The sequence below is a fragment of the Lemur catta genome, chromosome 20 (assembly GCF_020740605.2).
Source record: "Lemur catta isolate mLemCat1 chromosome 20, mLemCat1.pri, whole genome shotgun sequence".
In the NCBI taxonomy this organism is placed as follows: domain Eukaryota; kingdom Metazoa; phylum Chordata; class Mammalia; order Primates; family Lemuridae; genus Lemur; species Lemur catta.
The window spans coordinates 23662638-23684004 of NC_059147.1; the positions used below are offsets into that span (position 1 = coordinate 23662638).

The following is a 21367-nucleotide window of genomic DNA, read 5'->3' on the forward strand; positions in this document are numbered from 1 at the left end:
GGGACCTAGGGTGAGAGGCCAGCTACAGGTTGTCTCCAGGCCAGAAGGGCCTGGGGTTGGGTGGCTCTCCAGACCAGGAATGTGGCAGGTGAGATCTTAATAAACTGAGTAGCTCTCTGGATCTCTGTGGAAAACGACTTTGGGTGTTTCTGACTTATGTATGACAGGGAGATGCTTGTGCATAAAACATGGGACAGTATTGTCTTTCAGACAGGAATTGGCAAAACCAAAATACCAGAGAACTCCAGCACAAGCAGCGTCCTTTCACCCCTGAGAAGCCTTGCTGGCTACCAGTCTTCAACACCCTGTCTTGCATCCCATCATACTGGAGAAAGGCCAGCCAAGACAGAAAAGAGACAACTGCTGTGAGAAAACTATGCCCAGAGCCAAGGACTTAAAGCCACTGGTCCAAAGCAGACAGGGCTCTCAGCCAGAAGTACCTGGCTAACCCAGACCAGCAGGGGCTCTTCTTCCCTATCCACTCTCACCCGCCTCGGTGCTATTGCCGGCAAGATAAAGCCCATACTCCTTGGCCACAGCACACAAGGTATTTCCCCCCCGGCCTCTGCGTACCTCATGCTCCATATCCCACATCTTTTCATGCACTGTTTCTTCTGCCTGCAGCATCTGCTTCCCACTTTGTTCCCCTGGAACACTCTACCTCCTCTTTCCAGAGTCAGCATCATCACCTCTCTATGAAGCTTTCCCCAAACTCTGAGGTACAGCAGGAAGTCTATCTTCCAGGCCACTCCTGAATAGGACACACATCATAGACTGACCCTTTTGACACCACCTGTGAGGCCTCTCTAGAAAGCCTTTGTGCCTGTGCTCCTGGGGCCCAGGCCTGGGACAAAATAATGGGTGCTATGCCCTGGTGTGCGGAATGAATGGATGAGTGCACTGGGGCCTGGCCAAAGGAAGTCAGCTGCAGGAGCAAGCAAAAGCCGGCTGGCTGTGGCCAGAGACCCCTGCTCAGGGCCAGACCCCAGGCACCAGCTGCAGAGGAGAACATCCTCACCCTCAACACACCACCATTCAGTGCTCTTGCCCAGGCTCACTGCTCTTGGGTAGAGCCACCCATCACATGTCAGGAGGCCTCTGCTGCTGGGATGATGTTACAGTCTATTTTGAGGGTCACACTGGAGCATCTGTCAGCCTGGCCAGCCACACCCTCCATGTGTCATCACTAAGAGTCAGGACACCCACAGGTCCACAAGCTCTGCCTGAGAAAGTTGCTCCCACCCCGGGGACCCTCAGCTTCAGGGCTTCTTTGGCTTCCTGGAAAGATGAACCTGGGTGCCCCTTATCTCCTGGCACCACTGGCAGCGTTCTGATGTCTCCTCGCCCCACCAGACCTGCTCCCAGAGTTTACACCTCTGGTGACTCGGCAAAATGCAGCTGAAGCCCATCAGTCTGTGCCAAACTCTTAGGTCAAACACAGCCCCTCTTTCTCCATAGCTCTCTCTTATATTTGGGGAGTGTCCAGAAAGCCCAGCACCCTGATGTCAAACTAGTATACCGATGAGATTCATAGGTCCAACAGGTCTCGCCTGCTAGGGAACTCCTACTTATCTTTCACAACTGTGCCCAGGCTCTGCCTCCTCCTGCAGAGAATCTTTTAGTCCGCTCTCTACTGAGTAGGCCACAGGCTCCCTGAGAAGAAGGCTGACCTGTGCTGACTTTACCTCTGTTCTCCCTGCACCCAGTATCGGGCCTGGCACATAGTAGGCATTAATAAATAAGCTATGGGCCGGGCGCGGTGGCTCACACCTGTAATCCTAGCACTCTGGGAGGCCGAGGCGTGCGGATTGCTCAAGGTCAGGAATTCGAGACCAGCCTGAGCAAGAGTGAGACCCCATCTCTACTAAAAAAAATAGAAAGAAATTATATGGCCAACTAAAAATCTATGGAGAAAAAATTAGCCAGGCATGGTGGCGCATGCCTGTAGTCCCAGCTACTTGGGAGGCTGAGGCAGTAGGATCGCTTAAGCCCAGGAGTTTGAGGTTGCTGTGAGCTAGGCTGACGCCACGGCACTCACTCTAGCCGGGCAACAGAGCGAGACTCTGTCTCAAAAAAAAAAGAAAAAAAGAAATAAGCTATGAACCCTCGAAATGAAACCATTGTGATTAGATTAGATTAGTGTGTTCCTCTACAAAAGACGTTGTCAGAACAAAGGCCTTTCTGAAGAACAATGATACTAACAACTGGGTTTATAAATACCTTTTACAAAGGAAGTGTACTCAAATCTACAGAAAAATGAGTTTAGAGATTCAATGGAACAGAAAGTTGATCAAGCCCAGCCCAGAGCATGCCATATTTCTCTGGCCTCACACAACACTCCACACTTTTCAGTTCTGTCCCCTAACCCTGCAATCCCATAACAATCCAACAAGATGTTGCTTTACTCTACCCAGGGAAGGAATGTAATAGCAGCCACAATGGGGAAAGGCAACAGCAGCATGGACACATATGTCTGGGATCAGGCGAGGACATCTGGTAAGTTAAGCTACTCCATTGCACACCCTAAGCCCTGCAGCCAAAGCAGGCCACCAAACATCCCAGGGACTCAGGGCTCACCTACAAAATCATCTGCTCTAGCCACTTTCCAGAGATGCCGTGAGGATCAAACTGTACAACACAAGAGAACTACACAATATAGCTTGGGTTATGGACTAACCCAGGAATAGAACTATGCCTCCAAAGTCAACGGGAAAGAAGAAACAAGCCAGTCAACATCTGCCTGTCCCTGTAATTGCCCTTGGCCTCCTCAAAACCACACCTGGCCCATACCAACATCTGCCTGCATCCCAGACATGAGAATCAGGGATTCCATAAAGAGACCATGGGGGCCATTCATACGCTTACTACCTGACAGTGGTCAACTGAAGCAGGCCACCATAGGCATACACGAACTGGGAACTTTTTAAAACTGAGGTTTCAATAAGCTCAATTGTTACCTTTACCACATGTAAAATGCTGGGAATAGACGCCAACCTTTCTTTAGACTTGCCGGCAACACCTACAATAAAGCAATATAACATGACACTGGTCCTTTTCCAACAAGATCTACTTCAAACTGAAATGTCAAAAAACCAACTGAAGCAATCCAGGTCTCAGCAAGTTTAAACATTCCCCTTCTGAAAAGTTGTGATCTCCTCTCACCAGCTCAGCTGCTATCTATGATAAGGAATACAGAGACTACAATTCATTTTCCTCCTTACAAGCTGAAGAAATGCTGCTCAGTTTCTTTGGCAATATGAGACCCCACCCCAACATTTTAGTCAACACTATTTTTGAGGTGTTTAAAATGCCATTCTCATTCACACTAGCTCAAGCACATTATATATATGTGCTTCTATCAGGCCGGGCATGTAATCCCAGCATGTTGGGAGGCTGAGATGGGAGGATTGCTTGAGGCCAGGAGTTCAAGACCAGCCCAGGCAACATAGAGAGACCCCATCCCTAAAAAAAAAAAAAAAAGTTTTTTTAATTGATTAGGCAGCTGGCATGTTCCCATAGTCCTAGCAACTTGGAAGGCTGAGAGGCAAGGATCGCTGGAGCCCAGGAGTTCAAGGCTGCAGTGAGCTATGATCATGCACTGCACTCCACCCTGGGCAACAGAGCAAGACTCTATCTCAAAAAATAAATAAATAGATAGATAAGTGTGCTTCTATCACACAGTGGAAGGGAAAAATAAGAACTTTAAAAGCCCTTCAATAAATAGAAGTTTCCTATCCACAAATACACTAGATGGGGATAAAGGTGAAAGATGCACTAGCTTCCCATGATCTGAATTACAGAATCATAGAATTAAAGAAGCTTAGATGCTAGCCTAGCTCCCCACAGTACAGATGAGGAGACTGAAGCCTCAAGATCTACCCAAGACCACAGAGCCCTCCCAGGCAGAGAAATTACAATGTCACTGAGGAAGCTGGCAAGGCTCTGACTCTGGCAGTCTTGCCCCCAGAACAGTATGCTGGCCAGGCATTTTGCACGCACCACAAGGGGGACAGTCCCTAAGAGAGAGGAAGTACTCTGAATGTTCAGGAACACATACTCAGGGTTGGCACGAAGGTCACTGGTGGGGTTGGCAAACTTCCCACACCAAACCTGAGGTCTGATGAGGAAAGCCTTTCCAAGGCAGCTGCAATCATGTTATTTCATAACTTAAATACCTGCTTTGTCACAATCACTGGAAAAAGGGAAGACTGGGAGAAGAGAAAGAAAAATGAAAAATCTCCTCTATGATTTCCTGTGTCTGCTTAGATCACTCTAAAATAGGGAGTCTCCCTAATGCTGACTTTAATAAGGACCTTCCTAAAGCTGGTCCAACTAGTGTTCAAGTCCCTGGACTGAAAAACAAGTTTATGAGCAGTAAGGTCACCTGATTCTAACCGTGAGTATGCTGTTTACCCTGAGATGACAGACCAGTGGCCACCACAGCTTTGATGAATGCTGCAAAGACTCTACTATCCCTTTGAAGCCTACTGGGGCCTCTACATGACTAAATGCCATAAAAGAACCTTGAATGCAACAAGAGTATAAAATGAGGGAAGTAACAAACACCACATGCTAGTGGGGGAAATCCCATTCCTGACACTGATTTTTTAATATAAACTTGTTACTGATTTCCCTGATCTGCAAGATATCTAATTACATCATCACTAAAAAAAAAAAAAGTGCTCTGCTTTACCCCCAATGTACCTACTTGCCATCAGGGCCTGCTGCTTAGACCAGACTATGCCCACAGTCAGGAAAGAGAGGCAGCCTAGATCCACGTGGCTCAGCAGCTCACACCAGTCACAAATGTCAACCAGGAGACCTCAAACTCTGACCACAGCTCAGTGTTGGGGGAAAGAGGGTGGTAATGAGGGGCTTACCCATCTCTTCCTTTGCTGACAATCTTCACCTCAAAGTAATAAATGCCACAGGCAGCAGGTATGGGGTGGGTGGCACGCACTGAGGCTGCATCTTTGTGATTTTTGCCATGACCTAATAGGAGAGGGCAAGGAAGAAATTTCAGCAGATGAAATGCAAATGGAAGCCTCATTCTTCTTTGCTTTATGGCAACTTCACCCCTCCATGGCCAGAGGAAGTCCTTACACAGTCCATGGAATAATTAGACAACTGAGTAAACACATAAACCTCCCACCTTTGGCTTACCTCCTCCTGAGAATAGCAGCCCTGTCTGAGACACTGTCCTCATACAAACAAAACAAGGGTTTAGCCAATATGAGTGCATGTGAGAGATACCAAGTGCTGCTAGCAGTCTCTCCAGAATCCAGGCAGCCCACCTGGGAGACCAGGGAAAGAAGGAGGCAGACCCGGAAAATCTCCCCACCCAAATCTAGCATACAATCCCAGGCCCAGCTGGGATGCCTGGCAGGCAGGCAAACCCATGAGCATCAGGCTAATGGTGGGGATGTGACCACCCCTTTTTTCAGACACTCCCCAAACTAAGCAGTGGTGAAGGGCACAGGTGGAGTTGGAGCCAGCCCAGGACAAGTAGAAAGGCCCTGGAGTGGAAGGTCTATCTCAGCACTGGTTTGGACACCTGTTGCAGTTCTCTTGACATCAGGTGTCTCGGAACAGAGCAGAATGGGCAGTAACCCTTGGCCTGGTCAGCCCCACCACCCTGGACACCCCCCCAAGGGCCAAGGCCTAACTCGGAACACCTAGGCAGGGAAAGGGACGTGATGGGACAGGGGCCGGGCAGCACGGCCACCCTGCAGACGCTCTGGCCTTGCTCTCCCGTGGCCAGACGGGCCGATACCTTTGTAGTGGACGCGGAGATTGCCCTGGGAAAGGCCGATGTAGTTGTACTTGTCCTTGGGGCTCCAGGAACGCGGCAGCGGCGTCTCTTGCTGGTTGACCGCGGGGTACAGGCGCTGCAGGCGCCGGCTCAGCTCCTGCTCCCCGGGGGACGGCAGCCCGCCCCCAGCGCCCCCGCCGGAGGAGTCTCCAGCCTGCGGGTTCCCAGCTCCCGGGTCCGCCGTCGCTGCCGCCATCTTGGAAGGAGCCGCTATTGTGTCACTGGGGGCGGGGAGGAACAGGACCAGATCCGCCCCGCTCAGCCAATGGCCCGCGAGCCTCCCGGGGCCGCAGGGAAACCGAGTCCGAGTCCAGCACCTCTCTTTGGACACTAGCACGCCTCGCCACATTTCGAACTCCATATCCCACAATGCAAAGCTCTCGAGAGACGGCCCAACTGAGGCTGGTGGGGAGCCTTGGGAGATGTAGTACAAACTTGCTCAGCCGCAAGCCTGTCTAATCGAGACGTCGAGACACCGACAACTACAATTCCCGCCGGCAAAGCGGCTCCGGCCCCCTGCTCGCCTCCCTCGCCCATGGCCTCTGTTTATCCCCCTGCCTCCGTTCTGGTAGCTAGGGTCAAATCCGCTGTAGTGACTGACTCTCAGGGCACCCCGCACCCGGGTCCGAGTCCATCAGTGCTACCCGGGTCTCCTCCCAGCTCCGGGGCGCTGGGCTCGGGGCGGGGCGTATTCCTGACCCCGCCCTCACCGCGGGGCCGCTGGGGCCTGGTCGCCATGGCGACGGACTGTACACTACCACAGCTTCCCTGGCGGCGGGTGCTGGCTGTCCGCCTGCCCGAGGGTCATGGCCTCCCAGCAGTCGCGGTGCTACAACGTCTTGTCCGTGCCGAGGTAGGCGCTGGCTGGGCTGAGGGTGGAGAGGAGGGCTTGAGTACTTCCAGAGAGGGAGATGGTACCTGATCCGGGCCTCTGCACCTCCCGCTGGCCTCTGTCCAATGGTCCGGGGCTCTAGCCCCACAGAATCAGTGCGGCAGAAACAGTTAGAATCCGGGATGACTTAGCTCAGTGAAGACGTTACATGCTAATAAAAGGGCAGGCGCGCTTTATCGTTAGTAACAGCTAGCTTGTATTGAACATATTATGTGCCAAATGGTTTACATACCACATTTAACCTTCACAACAATTCTATAAGGCAGTAAGATCACCATTTTTCAAATGAAGAAATACTTTAGAAGCCTGGAGAGATCGTGTGTTTTACACATGCTTGTAAGTGGTGGAGTTAAAGTGTGAACTTAGCTGTGTCACACTGCTGAACTTGAGCCCTTAGCCAAAGGGATAAACTACCTCTTCACCCAAGGGTTGGGTTTGTGACAAAGACTCTTATCGAATTGCTGGCTGACTCTAAGCAACCCAGACACATCCCACAGCCTCCAGGTAGCTCCTGCCTGTATTCAGATTTGCAACCTCTGGATACTGCAAAATATGACAAGTTTCATTGGCCAAGAAAGCCACATATATGGGTTAAAACAAAAATTTTGGCCAGGCGTGGTGGCACATGCCTGTAATTCTAGGACCCTGGGAGGCCAAGGCAGGAGAATCACTTGAGCTCAGGAGTTCAAGACCAGCCTGAGCCAAGAGCAAGACCCTATCTCTACAAAAAATAGAAAAAATTAGTGGTATGGCTCTTTTAGAATTTGTCTAGCAGGTTTTCCAGTCCCCACTGGAAGACCCCCAAAAAGAAAAAAATAATAAAAAATAGAAAAAATTAGCCAGGCTTGGAGACTCGTGCCTGTAGTCCCAGCTACTAGGGAGGCCGAGGCAGGAGGATCACTTGAGCCCAGGAGTTTGAGGTTGGAGCGAGCTATAATGATGCCACTGAATTCTACCCAGGGCAACAAAGCGAGACTCTGTCTCAAAAAAAAATTTTTTTGGCTAAATACCTTTCTAGCTTTGGGACTTCAGAGAAGGCCCTTAAAGTTCCAGGCCCCAGCTTCTATATCTCAAACATGGGAATGATACAACCCACCTCACAAACATTGTTGGGAACATTTAGGCAGAATATGTGAAGCTCTTCCCACAGCTCTCGTATATAATAGGCATTCAATAAGTGTTCAATGAATGTAGTTTCCCTACCCTTCTACTCATTCCCAATGCAAAAAAACCTGATCTCACCTAAACTGTAATCCTTCAGGGTCTGCTGCCTTGACAGGGAAGGCCTACAAAATCCCCCTAGAACAGGAAATACCAATTTGATTATTTTATCTGGAGCTAAAATTAGTCTACAAGAATCAGGCAGCAGGCTTGAAAAAGAGAATTGCTACCTAACACAGGAATAACTTAGTAAACTACGGTCTTCTATGAAAAAAATATAAAACAGACTCAGAAAGAGAATCTTCAACCATTTTAAGAAGGAAGCACAAGGTAATTGCTGAAGCTGAATTTGGTGGCAGTACATATCATTCATTCACCATATTCTTTATTCACCAGTATTTATTGATATATACATTGAGGCAGGCTCACTGTTTCCCCTAGAGATAGTGTGGGTGTCTTCCTCCTGCTCCCCTTAGAGCAGGGCCAGGATGATGGATAGGCCAGACCGTAGCACTGTAGAACATGTTAGCAAGACCCTCCACAGGGGACCTCAAACAGTGCATTTCCCTGGGGCAGGTTTATCTTCCCTATTGGCTTCTTTCCTTTCACCCTCACACTCCTGGCACAGTTGGTTGGTGGATGTAATTCAGCAGCTTGAGTTCACTCAATACCAGATACACCCTGACAAACCCACTGCCTGCCATCAGTTTTCTCCTCCTTTGAGCTAGCAATATAAATATTTTCCATTCTCCTCTGAGGGTTGGTGTAAAATATTTAACCTAACAACAAACAAGCATCCTAAGCTTTTTAGATAAGTGTATAGGCTACAGCAGGTGTTTTGTTTCTTTTAAGTCTGTTTTTTACTGTTGTCTCCTTTGATATTCAAAACTAACAAAACTAACATCTATTACCTATTGAACTTTTCTGTTTTCTCAGAATTTGTAGAATTCCCCACAGTTTTTGTGCTTACCTTGCCTTTTGTGGTGGCTCCAGCATAAGCAAGAAGAACAGAGTGTAGAAAATGGATTGGCTATGATAGGAAGGTATTGACTTAACTCAGCAAGCAGGTGGAGTTGATCTGCTGTATCTTCTTGGTCTCCAAGACTGTCTCAAACCCATGCCCATCTAGGCAGACACCCGTCCTTCTCCACACCGACTGTTTATTCCATGGGTTTTGCTGACACTTCTCCAATGTTGAGAGACAATAGAGGACTAGGGTTTGGGGTGTTACTGCTCCATGGAGTACAGCAGGGTTTCCCTACAGGCCAGGGTTTCCCTATGGGGTTCATGCCAATTCTGTCAACTTCCCTGGAGTTTGGGTAGTCCTAGTCCCACCTTTATGGGCAGAGACACTGAGGTTCAGATGTGTTAAGCGGCATGCCCAAGGCCACCAACTAGCAAGGGAAGTGGACACATGGGTCTGTCTGGCAACATAAATCACACCCCCACCACTCCATGGGTGGCTGGAATTACTTCTTCCTTTTGTTCCCCTAGGGCTTGCCGACCCAGAGTAGCCCTCCCTTTTGACCCCCAAATGCCTTCCTAGCTTGGGCAAGGATGACTGTTCCAAGAGGCTTGAGTATTAGAGACTTCCTTCTTCCACTTTTCTCTCATTCTGCTGTCATAATTAACATCTGTGAAGCTCATTTATTTTGCATATTTCTTTCACTCTTACTTAAATGTCCCAACAACTCTGTCAAGATAGGCAATGCAAGAATTGTCTCCACTCCTTTGTGAGGACACTAGGCTGAGACCGTTAAATGACTTGCCCAAGGGCAGACCTGTTGGAACCCCAGATGTCAGCCCCAGGCCCTATCAGCCAGTAAGTGAAGGATCAAGACTTGCACTCCAGCTCCTTGACAGGAGACCCTATGCTTCTTGTCCTATAGCACCTGCCTTTGGTATCATGCCTCCAGAGTGTGCCAGAGTCCTGTACATAAAACCACCATCCCAGCCATAGCTGAACACTGTGAATGGAAGCGTAGGCCCACAGGGTTCTCTGGATTAATGGTGAGGGTGTCTTGCTACTGCAGGAGTTGGTGAGACTCTGGCAATGAGAAGTATTCTGGGAATGTAGGGACATGGCTTGGGCACAGCGCCAGGGGCTTGCTTGGCAGCGTCTATGAGAATCTGGAGGCAGAGCTGGGAAGACCCAGAACCTGGCTCTGTGGGGAAAGGAGGCCATGATTTGTAGATCTGGGAAGGGTGTAGGGACTTTCCCCACTCTGGATTCTGTCACCCACCATTAGCTTCCCTCTCTCTCTTTTTTTTTTTTTTTTTTGAGACAGGGTCTCACTCTGTTGCCGGGGCTAGAGGGCCGTGGCCTCATCAACCTCAAACTCCTGGGCTTAAGCGAGTCTCCTGCCTCAGGCTCCCGAGTAGCTGGGACTACAGGCATGCGCCACCACACCCAGCTAATTTTTCTGTTTTTAGTAGAGATGAGGGGTCTCACTCTTGCTCATGCTGGTCTCGAACTCCTGACCTCAAGCAATCCTTCCGCCTTGGCCTTCCAGAGTGCTAGGATTACAGGCGTGAGCCACCGCGCCCGGCCTCATTACTTCTCTTTCTATGTGTAGTTCACGGACTCGGCCTTCAGGAGTGACCATAGATGAAGCCTTTCTCCTAGAAGCCAAGAGCACCCAGAAATGCAAGCTTTCTCAGAAATGGAAGACTCTGGTTAGTGGATAATGCCATTTTGGAACCCCAATGTCAGCCCTCAGGCCCTATCTCCTTGCATGCAACCCCACAGCACCACTCACCTGAAACATGCCACCAGAGCAGCAGCTTCTAAGTCAGGGGAGTGTGGCTCACAGAGGCCAGGCCCACCAGGCTTTGGGAGGAGGGTGGGCACTCTCTCTGCTCCTCGTCTGAAAATCCTTCTCCGTCCTCCCTAGGCAAAGAGACTCAGCCTCTACCTACAGACACCCCTCCCCTGCAGCTCTGGTCCACTCACTCAAATAAGGAGTGGACCTCATTTCTTTAACCCAGCTGCCATGTGCCAGGCACTGTGCTAGGTACTAGGACGGCCACACCAGATCTGCCAAGGTCTTTCAGGGCTGTGACTATATCTTTTTGTCTTTATGGCCCTAGCATCCTATAGGGTACTTGGGTGGCTAGCATAGGTTGAAAGCTCCATAAATGCTTATGAGGAGATAATGTGAAGGCAGGAGGAAAGGGATGTTTCTCCATTGTGTTGTTGGCTCTGGGTCCCTCCTTCATTCTTGTTCTTTAAAGTTTTTATATGAAATGAATGTTGTCTTATTAAGTACTTTTGGGCTTTTGTTGATATGATCATAGGAGTGGTTTTTATGTATTTATTTTTTTGAGACATGGTCTGGCTACTTGCCCAAGCTGAAGTGCGGTGGCTGTTCACAGTGCGATCATGGCACACTGCAGCCCTGAACTCCTGGGCTCGAGCGATCCTCCTGCCTCAGCCTCCCTAGTCACTGAGACTACAGGCACATGCTTTGGCACCCAGAAGGATTGTTAATAATCAGCAAACAACCATTGTCCAAATCTCACAGAGGAAAAACCACACTGGAGCAAACATATAACTCCAGGTCATGGTGGGCTGTGTGGTGGTTTTCCTGTGTGTGTCCCCTGTGGAGAATTTGAAAACACATGAACCCCACACTGTGAGGCTGGGGATTCCCAACACTCCCATGGAGTGACTCCAGGGAGCGAAAGGGGGGCATTATGGATTCTTCACGGAGACCAAGCACAGCCCAAACGACATGATAACTTGGGGCAAGCTCTGATTTGGTTCACGCTGGGCCAAGGATCTGGGACCAGGCTCTTTCCCTACCTCTCTTCTGCGCGGCGGCGGCGAGGCCGTTCTCAACCACGAGGGGGCGGTATTCCCCCCACTCTGCCGTCCCTTCGAGGCCGCCTTCTAGTTTTCACCTGTAGGGGGAAGCAGAGAGCATGGCGCGCTCCGCAGCACCACGTTGCAGGCTCCTGCGGGCGGAGGCCTGCCCTAGCTGCTAATAACCTGGCCAAGAAGCGGCACGGGCTGCTGGTACTCCTGCTTCCACTCGCCTCGGCAATCAAAATAGGGTGGCCACGTTTTGTCCTGGCAGAAACAGTAGACAGAACACAAGGATTGGCCTTTTGAAAGTCTAAAAAATGTGTTAACTTACCATGGTTAGGTACTTCTTTAACAACTTCCCAGGTGTCTTCAGATTTATTTTACACTTTTATAAAAATCACATCAATGTTTATAGTTTTTTGGTTTTTTTGTCTATTTCTACTTTGACTTCCTAATTATTACTATTTTTTTGATAGTTATTTTGCTTTTGAAACAAGCAGAGGTGTCATTCCTTAAGGCTTTCGTTCCTAATAATGAAAGTATTAAGGGCAGGGTGCAGTGGCCCACGCCTGTAATCCTAGCACTCTGGGAGGCCGAGGGGGGTGGATCGTTTGAGCTCAGTTCAAGACCAGCCTGAGCAAGAGTGAGATCTCGTCTCTACTAAAAATACAAAGAAATTATATGGACAACTAAAAATATACACAGAAAAAATTAGACGGGCATGGTGGCGCATGCCTGTAGTCCCAGCTACTCGGGAGGCTGAGGCAGGAGGATCGCTTGAGCCCAGGAGTTTGAGGTTGCTGTGAGCTAGGCTGATGCCACAGCACTGTAGCCCGGGCAACAGAGCGAGACTCTGTCTCCAAAATTAAATAAATAAATAAATAAAATAAAAGAAATAAAAAGTTAAAGGAAGGACCCCTGAGATCTCAAGGGTAAGTAGTCAACATAGGGTATTCTTAACCCAAGGAAAAGCACATGCAAACATATACACCCAAAGAATAAGGCTTTTTTTTTTTTTTTTTTAAAGATAATACCTCACTCTGTCATCTGGGCTTGAGTGCAATGGCATCATCACAGCTCATTGCAACCTCAAATTCCTGGACTCAAGTGATCCTCCTGCCTCAGCCTCCCAAGTAGCTGGGTCTACAGGCACATGCAACCATGCCCAGCTAATTTTTGTATTATTTGTGGAGACAATGGGGTCTTGCTATGTTGCACAGGCTAGTCTCAAAGTCCTGGCCTCAAGCAACTCTCCTACCTTGGCCTCCCAGAGTGCTAGGATGATAGGCATGAGCCACCGTGCCCAGCCTGATTTTTTTTTTTTTTTTTTTTGGTAGAGAGAGGGTCTCTCTATGTTTTTGCCCAGGCTGGTATCAAACTCCTGGCCTCAAGCAATCATCCCACCTCAATCTTCCAAAGTGCTGAGATTACAGGTGTGAGTCACCACACCTGACCATACTTAGATTTGATTATGCCTTTCATCCATTCTAAACTATTGTGCTTCCTCGTGTATTTATTCAACAGTATTGGTGAGTGCTGCTTAAGACTGTGAAGAGTATGAAGTATGATGTCATCAATTCTGGAAGTACAGAGATAGGTCAACCCAGAGCTCCCTCAAGAGGCTGGAGTCCTCCTTGGGGCCTAGCAACAAAGCTAACTATGCATCTTCCAGAAATATTTCAGGAATGAATGCATGATCCCAAGATTGAGACAGAGCATGTACAGAACTAAGAAAATGCAGTGAAAAGGGCCAGGCAAAGAATCCAAGAGCCAGGTGCAGTCGCTCACACCTCTAATCCCAGGGCTTTGGGAGGCCAAGGCAGAAGGATTGCTTGAGGCCATGAGTTCAAAACCAGCCTGGGCAACATAGTGAGACCCTGTCTCTAAAAAAAATTAGAAAAATTAGCCTGGCATGGTGGTACACACCTGTAGTCGCTCAGCACCCTCAGCTACTCAGGGGGCTGAGGCAGGAAGATTGCTCAAACCTAGGAATTCAAGGCTGCAGTGAGTTACGATGGAGCCACTGTACTGCAGCCTGGGTGACAGAGGGAGACCCTGTCTCTTAAAAAAAAAAATAATCCAAGGAGAAAGCATTTTCCACACTAGGCCATCAGGAGCTAGTTCCATTAGCCTGGTAGGGCTCCTTGAACCTGGATATGTGAAGCATGGGAGGTAGGCATGGCCTCTCTAGCCTGGAGTAACCTGGAGGCTGGGCTCTGGGCCACAGATGGGACCTATTAAATAATTCAGTAATTCAGTTTTTTTTTAAATTTGATTTATGCTCATTGTAAAAAATTTGAAAAATGTACAATTATACAAAAATAATGACCCATAATCCTATCATTAGAGAATAATCATTGCTGATAGGCTTTTGGATTATTCCCTCTATCTTTTCTGGTCTTTCATTTTATTTGATGTGCTTATTCCCTAATTTCTGGCTTTACTTAACCCTTAGAACTATATCATTAGTATATTTCCATGTTAAGCCTCTTTGTATTTCAAGTCTGCATAACAGTATTTTATTTTTAGACACGGAGATCTCTTTTTCTTTTTTTTTTTAATGGGATGGTGTCTTACTATGTTGCTCAGGCTGGTCTCAAACTCCTGGGCTCAAGCGATCCTCCTGCCTCAGCCTTCCAAGTAGCTGGGATTATAGGTACACATCACCATGCCTGGCTACAAGACATTTAGGAGTTTCGTAATTTTTCCACAGTCATGAGTAAGGCTTTGAGGACTGCCCTTGTATGCAAAGCTGCTGCTCCATCTGTCTCCTGCATTAGCTGCCTGGACTCCTCACTCCAGGCTGTAGCCACAGCCAGCTTGCTCTCCTTGGGCATCAGCCTCTGTTCATAGCTCTTTAAAACTGCTGTGTCCCTGAGGTGTTGGTGCAACCCAGGCAGTCTTTGTGCTCCCACCCCCAACACATAGCCTTCCAGGGCAGGCTCAGTTCCTCCCATGCACTCATTTGAGCTTTATTGAACATCACTGACATCATCTCCTCATCTGAGATAAGCAGCCTCTCCTGGCCTCCACCCGAGTCAAGGCCTGCCACCCTCCCATAACCTGCATTGGTTTCAGTCACTGCATGCTAACATGATCATCAATTCACTTGTTACCCCACCCCCATTATACCCCCAACATCCCTCATGTCCCTAGAATGCAGCAGGGCCTAGGATATACTATGGACCCAGAAATGTTTGATGAACAAATGAATGACTGAATGGTTGAAACCCTAGAAGTGGGCTTCACCAGCTCTTCATGCTATTAGTATTTCTTGAAAAGATTAAAAAATATGCCCATACATGCTACTACTTCCTACCACATGCCCCTGTTCAAGGTTCAAAATGAGATCCCATTGCCAGGGCATTCTCACCTCCCTCCCTCTCCACCAGGGGTGCAGCCCAGTTTCCCCCCAGAGTCCACAGCTCACCCTGCTGCATCTCTCTAGTACTATCTGTCAATTCAAAGTTAAGGCTGGGCCTGACCTCTTCTCTCTGTCTCTTTTGCTAGATTGTGCCATGGGGGCAGGGACTGGGTCCCCACCAGTATTCATACCTGTTTTTATAGTACCAGTATTTAATATTCACTGATATACCTATGGAAGAGAAGAATAGCTCACCTTTACCGAGTTCCTGAGTCTGTATAAAACATGCTATGCTTTCTCATTGCATCCTCACATCAACACAGTGTGATGGGGACTACCATCATCCCCATTTTACAGATGCAGAGGCTGAGGCTCAGGGAAGTTAAGCCTGTGGTAACATAGCTAATAAGGGAAATCTGGGACTTAAGCTCTATAACTCAAGAACGCACAGACCTAATTATGAATCATATTAAAAGATGTTTGTAAAAAAAATCAGAAGTGGGGGATGAGGGACAGTGAGGAACATTAGAAAGGGGAGCAATGTTGCCATTGTAACCCACCTGTCCTTCCCTGTAGCCCTTTCAGCTCTCCATCAGTGGGAACCTGTCCCCGTGGCCCACATACACCACTAGCCAGACCATTTTGCAAAATGTAAAACCCTGTTCAGATGACCACCAGAAACGAACAAGGTAAGCCAGGGTCAGCCCTATGGTGGGTGGGCGGGTATAGACCAGGCACTGGGCCAGGAGACAGGGCAGGGGTACATGCTGTCTCAGACGGAGGGTGCAAGGGCCCCATGGGGCACTTGTCACACATCAGCCCACCATCCCCTGCAATAGCTGGCAGCAGAAGCCCTTTGGCATTGGCAAGCCCAGGTACCTGGAGCAGCTGGAAAACTACCTACGCAAGGAGCTCCTCTTGGTGGAACTCAGCAAAGATTCTACCCAGGAACTGAAGCTGCAGGTCAGAGCCACAGAATAAACATGGGAAGGGCAGGGGGAAGAGTGGGAAGATTACTTACCAGAACTGTGTACATGAAACCTTCAGGGGAGACTGGCCTCTCCCAGCTCTCCTAGGTCTCCCTCCCTGAAGAGAAGCATGTCCCATGAAAAAGCCAGTGTATAGGCATGACTGCAGTATCGAACCAAAACTCTCCTAAGGCTTGAGTTTCCTCACCTGAGTCAGGTGAACTGGATGCTGTGCCCATTCCCTTCAGCTCTGCAATCCCCTGCACCCAGGTTGGGTCATTGGATATCAGTGGATGGAGCCTGAATCCTGGCTGTTGAGCAAGCAGGGGTCATACAGTGTCCACCTGCCACCCCAAGCTTAAGGAACTAGCCCAGACACATAAAGAGAAAGAGAGGAAGATCTAGATGCAACCCAGATTCTGGTACATATTAGGGAGAGAATCAAATCTTCTCAAATAGGGATGATGACAGGGAATCCCTAACTTTGGACGTAGTCACTGAGTGATGCATTTACTGAGTGCTGGCTGTGTGCCCAACCCTGGCCTGGGGCCTCACATACAATCTCACAAGCAGAAGGTCTCTTAGCAACAAGGAAGCAGAAGCTCGGAGAAGGCACAGCACCATGAAGTGATGGGACTGGGATTCAAACTCAGGGCTGATCCTGGAGCCTGTACTCCTTCCAGTAAGCAATGCTGCCTCCAAAAATTTCCTGTGTGTTCAAGTAGGGCAGGAGACCACACCTCTACTTCGAGGTCAGAATCCAAGGCTAGAACCTTCAATCTCCTCCTGCTCCCACAGGGCTCTAAGATGGGGAGAGCATGCAGGTGAGTGGTCAGCTGATGCACTATCTGGAAGGCAAGAGGCTGGCTGGCTGCCTAGAGAGCCAGAGAGGGGATCTGGGCACAGAGTGGGAGGTCTCACCGCTGGTGGTCTGCCAGGCCTCAGAGATAGCATCAGGAGAGGCCTCCAGAGAGCCGCCCCCCAGCTCTGTGGCACTTTGAATGACCCAGATGGTGCCTGAGGCATTAATTTGAATATAGGTGACCTGGCAGCCTCATGCTGAAACACTTCTAAGCCCAGTAAAGAAAAACACCACACTGAGGGTGGCGGCTGTAGGCCAGGAGGTGACCAGTTCCATTTTCTTGCCAGCCTTACAGAGAGATCTTTGAGTTTTTCATAGAGGACTTCAAAACGTACAAGCCATTACTGTCCTCCATCAAGAATGCATACGAGGTGATGTTAGGTAAGAACGTAGCTCCCCTCCTAGGCCTGGCCTGGAAGGGGCAGAGAGGATCTTATTCTGACCTTCTGGGGCTCTACAGCAGGGCAGGGGCAGGTACCAACTGGGCCTTGAGGTCACCAAGCCCAACTCAGCCCTTTTGGCAGACACTGTTCTATGATAGGGCATCCCAGGGCACCTGACAACCTCCCATCCTTGAGAAGTATGGTGGGATGGTATCTGTAGGAAATTGAGTGAACCCCATGAGAGAGTGAGTACTCAGGAGGTGCAGAGATGGTGCAGTTACAGGACTAAGGACTGTAGGGGAGACCCCAGTCTTCATCTGAACTCTCTCCCTTATTTAAAAGCAAGGGTCATGGCTTTGAACAAGGCGTGCATAGATTCCTGGAGTTTGCAAGTGACGTAGCCACTTATCCATGACCTTAGGGTCTGTGTTTCCTGGCTGTTGTCCTGGGGCTCTAAAGGAACTCTCCCACCTGTCTCTGCTTAGCCCACCAAAGGGAGAGAATTCGGGCTCTGGAGCCCCTGAAGGCCAAGCTTGTCACTGTGAATGAGGACTGCAATGAGAGGATCCTGGCCATGAGGGCTGAGGAGAGACATGAGATCTCCATGCTCAAGAAAGAAAAGATGAAGTTGCTAAAACTCATCGACAAAAAGAATGAGGAGAAGATCTCATTGCAGAGGGAGGTGAATGGAAGTGCTGTGGTGACCAAGTCCCTGAATTCCTGCCCCACCCCCACCACCAGGGTGATCCCCAGGCCACTCCACCCTTTGCTGGAATGACATACTGAGCCACCATCTCGCCGCCCCCCCCCCCCCAGAGCCCCTGCTACCTCTGCCCTCTGCCTTCATGCTTGGCTCAGCCCTGGCTCTGTGTGGCCCGAGTGCCAGCATTTGCCCTGTGGGAGGAAGCAATGGCATCTTGCTGGGTTCTCAGGGATGGCCAATCTCCTTCTTCCTCCACCTTTCCTGTTCCCAGGCCCTGATGGGGCTACCCAGCACCCATCCATGCCCTGTGGTGACTAGCTGCACACAGGGGTCCAAAGGCAGCCCCTAACCACACAGCCACCTTCCCAACAGGTGAGCAAACTGAGGAAGAGCTTGGCTGAGGAGTACCTGCACTACCTCAGCGAGCGAGATGCCCGCAAGATCCTCATCGCAGATCTGAATGAGCTGCGGTACCAGCGGGAGGACATGTCATTAGCCCAGTCCCCAGGTAAGCCCAAGACAGGTTTCTCTCCTCCTCAGAGGTGCTAGAGAGGAGTCTTGCTCTCACCACTCACCCTCATTCATTCAACGTTCCTAATACCTGCTCATTGCATGCCCTTTCATGGTGGAGATATCCCTTCCACCACCTGGGACTGCAGATCTTCTGAGCTGGAATGAGAATCATAAGAAGGTTGCTGGCAGCTGAGGCAGCCTGGACTCCATGTGGGCTGGACAGGCCTGGTACCCCCTGTCCTGGGCTTCCTTTTCTTAAACCTGAAACTCTAGACTTAAGCAGATCCAGGGAATCCCAAGCAGGGAGGGCAGAAGACCTCAGGCATCCCCTGAGCAATACCAAACCCAGCCCTCGGCTCCAGGCCCCAGAGCCAGGGTGATGTGGGCTGATGGGGTCCTGGCAGGCATCTGGGGGGAGGACCCTGTGAAGTTAACACTGGCTCTGAAGATGACCCGGCAAGACCTGACCCGTACGCAGATGGAACTCAACACCATGAAGGCCAACTTTGGAGATGTGGTACCCAGGAGGGACTTTGAAATGCAGGAGAAGACCAACAAGGATCTTCAGGAGCAGGTGCTGGTGGGCAGGCAGGGCCAGGCAGGGTAAAGCAGGGTCATGCAGGTGGGCAGCTAGGACCAATCACCTTGCCCTCAGCTGGACAGCCTGAGAGCCGACTACGAAGAGGTCCGCAAGGAGCATGAGATGCTGCTGCAGTTGCACATGAGCACGCTGAAGGAACGAGACCAGTTCTTTTCTGAGCTGCAGGAGATCCAGCGCACCTCCACCCCACGGCCCGACTGGACCAAGTGCGAAGGTAATGATGGCCATTGGGGCCCCAGGGCCTGCTGAAGTACATGGTCTGGACTCCAGCTCCCTCTCCCCACCCACAGATGTGGTGGCTGGGGGCCCAGAGCGCTGGCAAATGTTGGCTGAGGGCAAGAACAGTGACCAGCTGGTGGATGTGCTCCTGGAGGAGATTGGCGAGGGGCTGCTCCGGGAGAAAGACTTCTTCCCTGGTCTGGTAGGGGAGTCCCCAGGAGGGAGCCTGAAGCTCGGAGTCAGAACAGCCATGCCTTGCTACTAGAGCCTTGAGCTTCTGGGGGAACCATCTGGGCTGTTACCTGCTTGGGGCTGAGGCCACAGATAGGCCCAGAGATGAGCTAACACCCTTCCTTCTAGGGCTATGGGGAATCTGTCCCCTCTTTCCTTCAGTTTGAAGGCCCTGTGGAGAACAAGAAGCCAACCAAGAAGGATGTGGTAAACCTTCTCAAGGATGCCTGGAAGGAACGTCTCGCAGAAGAAAAGGTTAGATCTCATAAGCCATGTTGGCCCAGTGTGGCCTTCAGATCCAGAGTCCTCCAGGGAGGTCCCCTCAAGGTGCCAGGGAGGGGGGAGGAGGGCCAACTGACCCTGGGGCAGGCTGACCAAGCATTCCGATCCTACAGAAAGAGAAGTTCCAAGATTTCTTCTTTAATTTCCTGGAGCGTCGCTTTGGGCCCAGCGATGCCATAGCCTGGGCTTACACTATTTTTGAAAATATCAAGCTCTTCCACTCCAGCGACGTCATGAGTCAGTTCTATGCAGTGTTGATGGGAAAGGTGAGCTTGGGCCTGGCCCCGTGTTCCCCTCGGGGAGACAGACAGGGGCCTATGTCCCCAGCATAGCCCAGCTCTGTCCCCACCACTCCAGGAAGCAGCAAGTTAGTGAATGGTTCCTTCCCTATAGAGAAGTGACAGTGTGTATGTGAACCAGAAGGAGACAATAGCCCAGCTGCTGAAGGAAATGACAAATACTGACAGTCAGAACGAGGGGATACTAACCATGGAGCAGTTCAGGTGAGAGGCCAGTCCAGGCCACTCTGAACTCCTGCCCAACATTACCTGGCCAGGCTCCCGGTGTGCAGGGAACAGGGGAGCCTGTTGGGAAGGGCCACAGCCTCAACACTCACTTTCCTTTTGAACACCAGGGAGATGAGTGGTCAGGCTTCAGCAGGCCCCTGTTGGCCCCCATGTCTCCCCACAGCACGATCCTCAAGAGTGCCTTCCCCCTCAAGAAGGAAGAGAAAATTCTGGAGCTGATGGAGGCAGGGGGCTGGCATTCCAGCAGCAACAATGCAGACTTCCTCAACTACCGCGCGTTGTTTCTGGAGGTGGGTGGGTCCAGGAACTTGCCTAGCCCCTACACTAGCCTTGGCTGGACCCTAGCCAATGTGCTCACTCTGACTTATGGCCCCTCCCAGGACAAGGAAGGCCGGAGTGAGCCCTTTGTGCAAAAGCTATGGGAACAGTATGTGGAGGAGAAGAATGAGTACTTACAGGAGCTAAAGCAGGAGCTGGGCATTGAACTGTGAGTGACCTTGGGGCCCTCAGGCCAATTCATCCATAGCGAGTCACCAGTCACCCCTTGATCCTTGCACTGGGACATAGGGTGGCACCTCAAGCCCCTGGGTCTCCCTGTGCACTGAGCATGCTGCTGTGTACCATCTGCTCGAGCCTGGCAGAAAGAAGGGCACCCGGGAGTCTGGGGCACATGGAAGAGATGTCATGGCCTGTCTGTCTTTTCTTATGGGACAGCTACAGTGACGTGACCCTACCCCAGCTACGGGGGGCCCTGATGAGCATCGACCCCAGCCTGGACAAGCAGACTCTGAATACCTATATCAGCCAGGCCTTCCAGCTCCCTGTGTCAGAACTGCCAGAGGAGGGTGGTGAGAAGGAAGAGGGCATTGTGGTATGGCTCCAGACTGCACTGGAACGGCTGCAGGTGATTGACATAAGGCGCAGGGGACCAAGAGAGCAAGAGCCTGCAAGCTAGGACCACTGTGGGCAGCCTGAGTGCTCCAGTACTGCTATCTCCTGATTTTAGCATAAAATTGTTTTTCTGAACTCATGCCATTCTCC

General features: G+C 50.2%; 2 protein-coding genes and 1 non-coding gene across 8 annotated transcripts in view; 2 read left to right on the forward strand and 1 right to left on the reverse strand.

Annotated features, from left to right (window-relative positions):
- RANBP10 (RAN binding protein 10) overlaps positions 1-6118 on the reverse strand; it is a 60663-nt gene extending 54545 nt beyond the window's left edge. Inside the window, exons 1-2 of the mRNA XM_045533539.1 lie at positions 5774-6118; positions 4881-4992 (exon numbers count right to left, since the gene is read on the reverse strand). Of these exons, the coding sequence (XP_045389495.1) occupies positions 4881-4992; positions 5774-6008 (347 nt within the window). The 5' untranslated portion in view covers positions 6009-6118. The remainder of the gene's footprint in view (positions 1-4880; positions 4993-5773) is intronic.
- A 220-nt stretch (positions 6119-6338) lies between these two features.
- TSNAXIP1 (translin associated factor X interacting protein 1) lies at positions 6339-21356 on the forward strand. 6 transcript variants are annotated; one of them, XM_045533541.1, is made up of 16 exons: positions 6539-6665; positions 10442-10541; positions 15614-15726; positions 15877-16000; positions 17155-17248; positions 17736-17932; positions 18326-18461; positions 18871-19040; positions 19122-19281; positions 19358-19488; positions 19647-19772; positions 19913-20065; positions 20193-20302; positions 20490-20616; positions 20707-20813; positions 21041-21356. In XM_045533541.1, exons 1-16 carry the CDS (start codon positions 6619-6621, stop codon positions 21279-21281), a joined length of 2136 nt encoding a protein of 711 aa, XP_045389497.1. In that variant the 5' UTR covers positions 6539-6618; the 3' UTR covers positions 21282-21356. The 6 variants fall into 6 exon arrangements, 5 of the variants coding, with proteins under 5 accessions (XP_045389500.1, XP_045389498.1, XP_045389496.1 ...); XM_045533540.1 differs by lacking the exon at positions 10442-10541 and having other exon boundaries at positions 6347-6665; XR_006730430.1 differs by lacking the exons at positions 10442-10541; positions 21041-21356 and having other exon boundaries at positions 6342-6665; positions 20434-20616; positions 20707-20799.
- Positions 7446-7507, forward strand: LOC123625587. Its single transcript, XR_006730588.1, has one exon. It is a non-coding gene; the product is annotated as a U7 small nuclear RNA (small nuclear RNA).
- Positions 21357-21367: the final 11 nt, after the last annotated feature.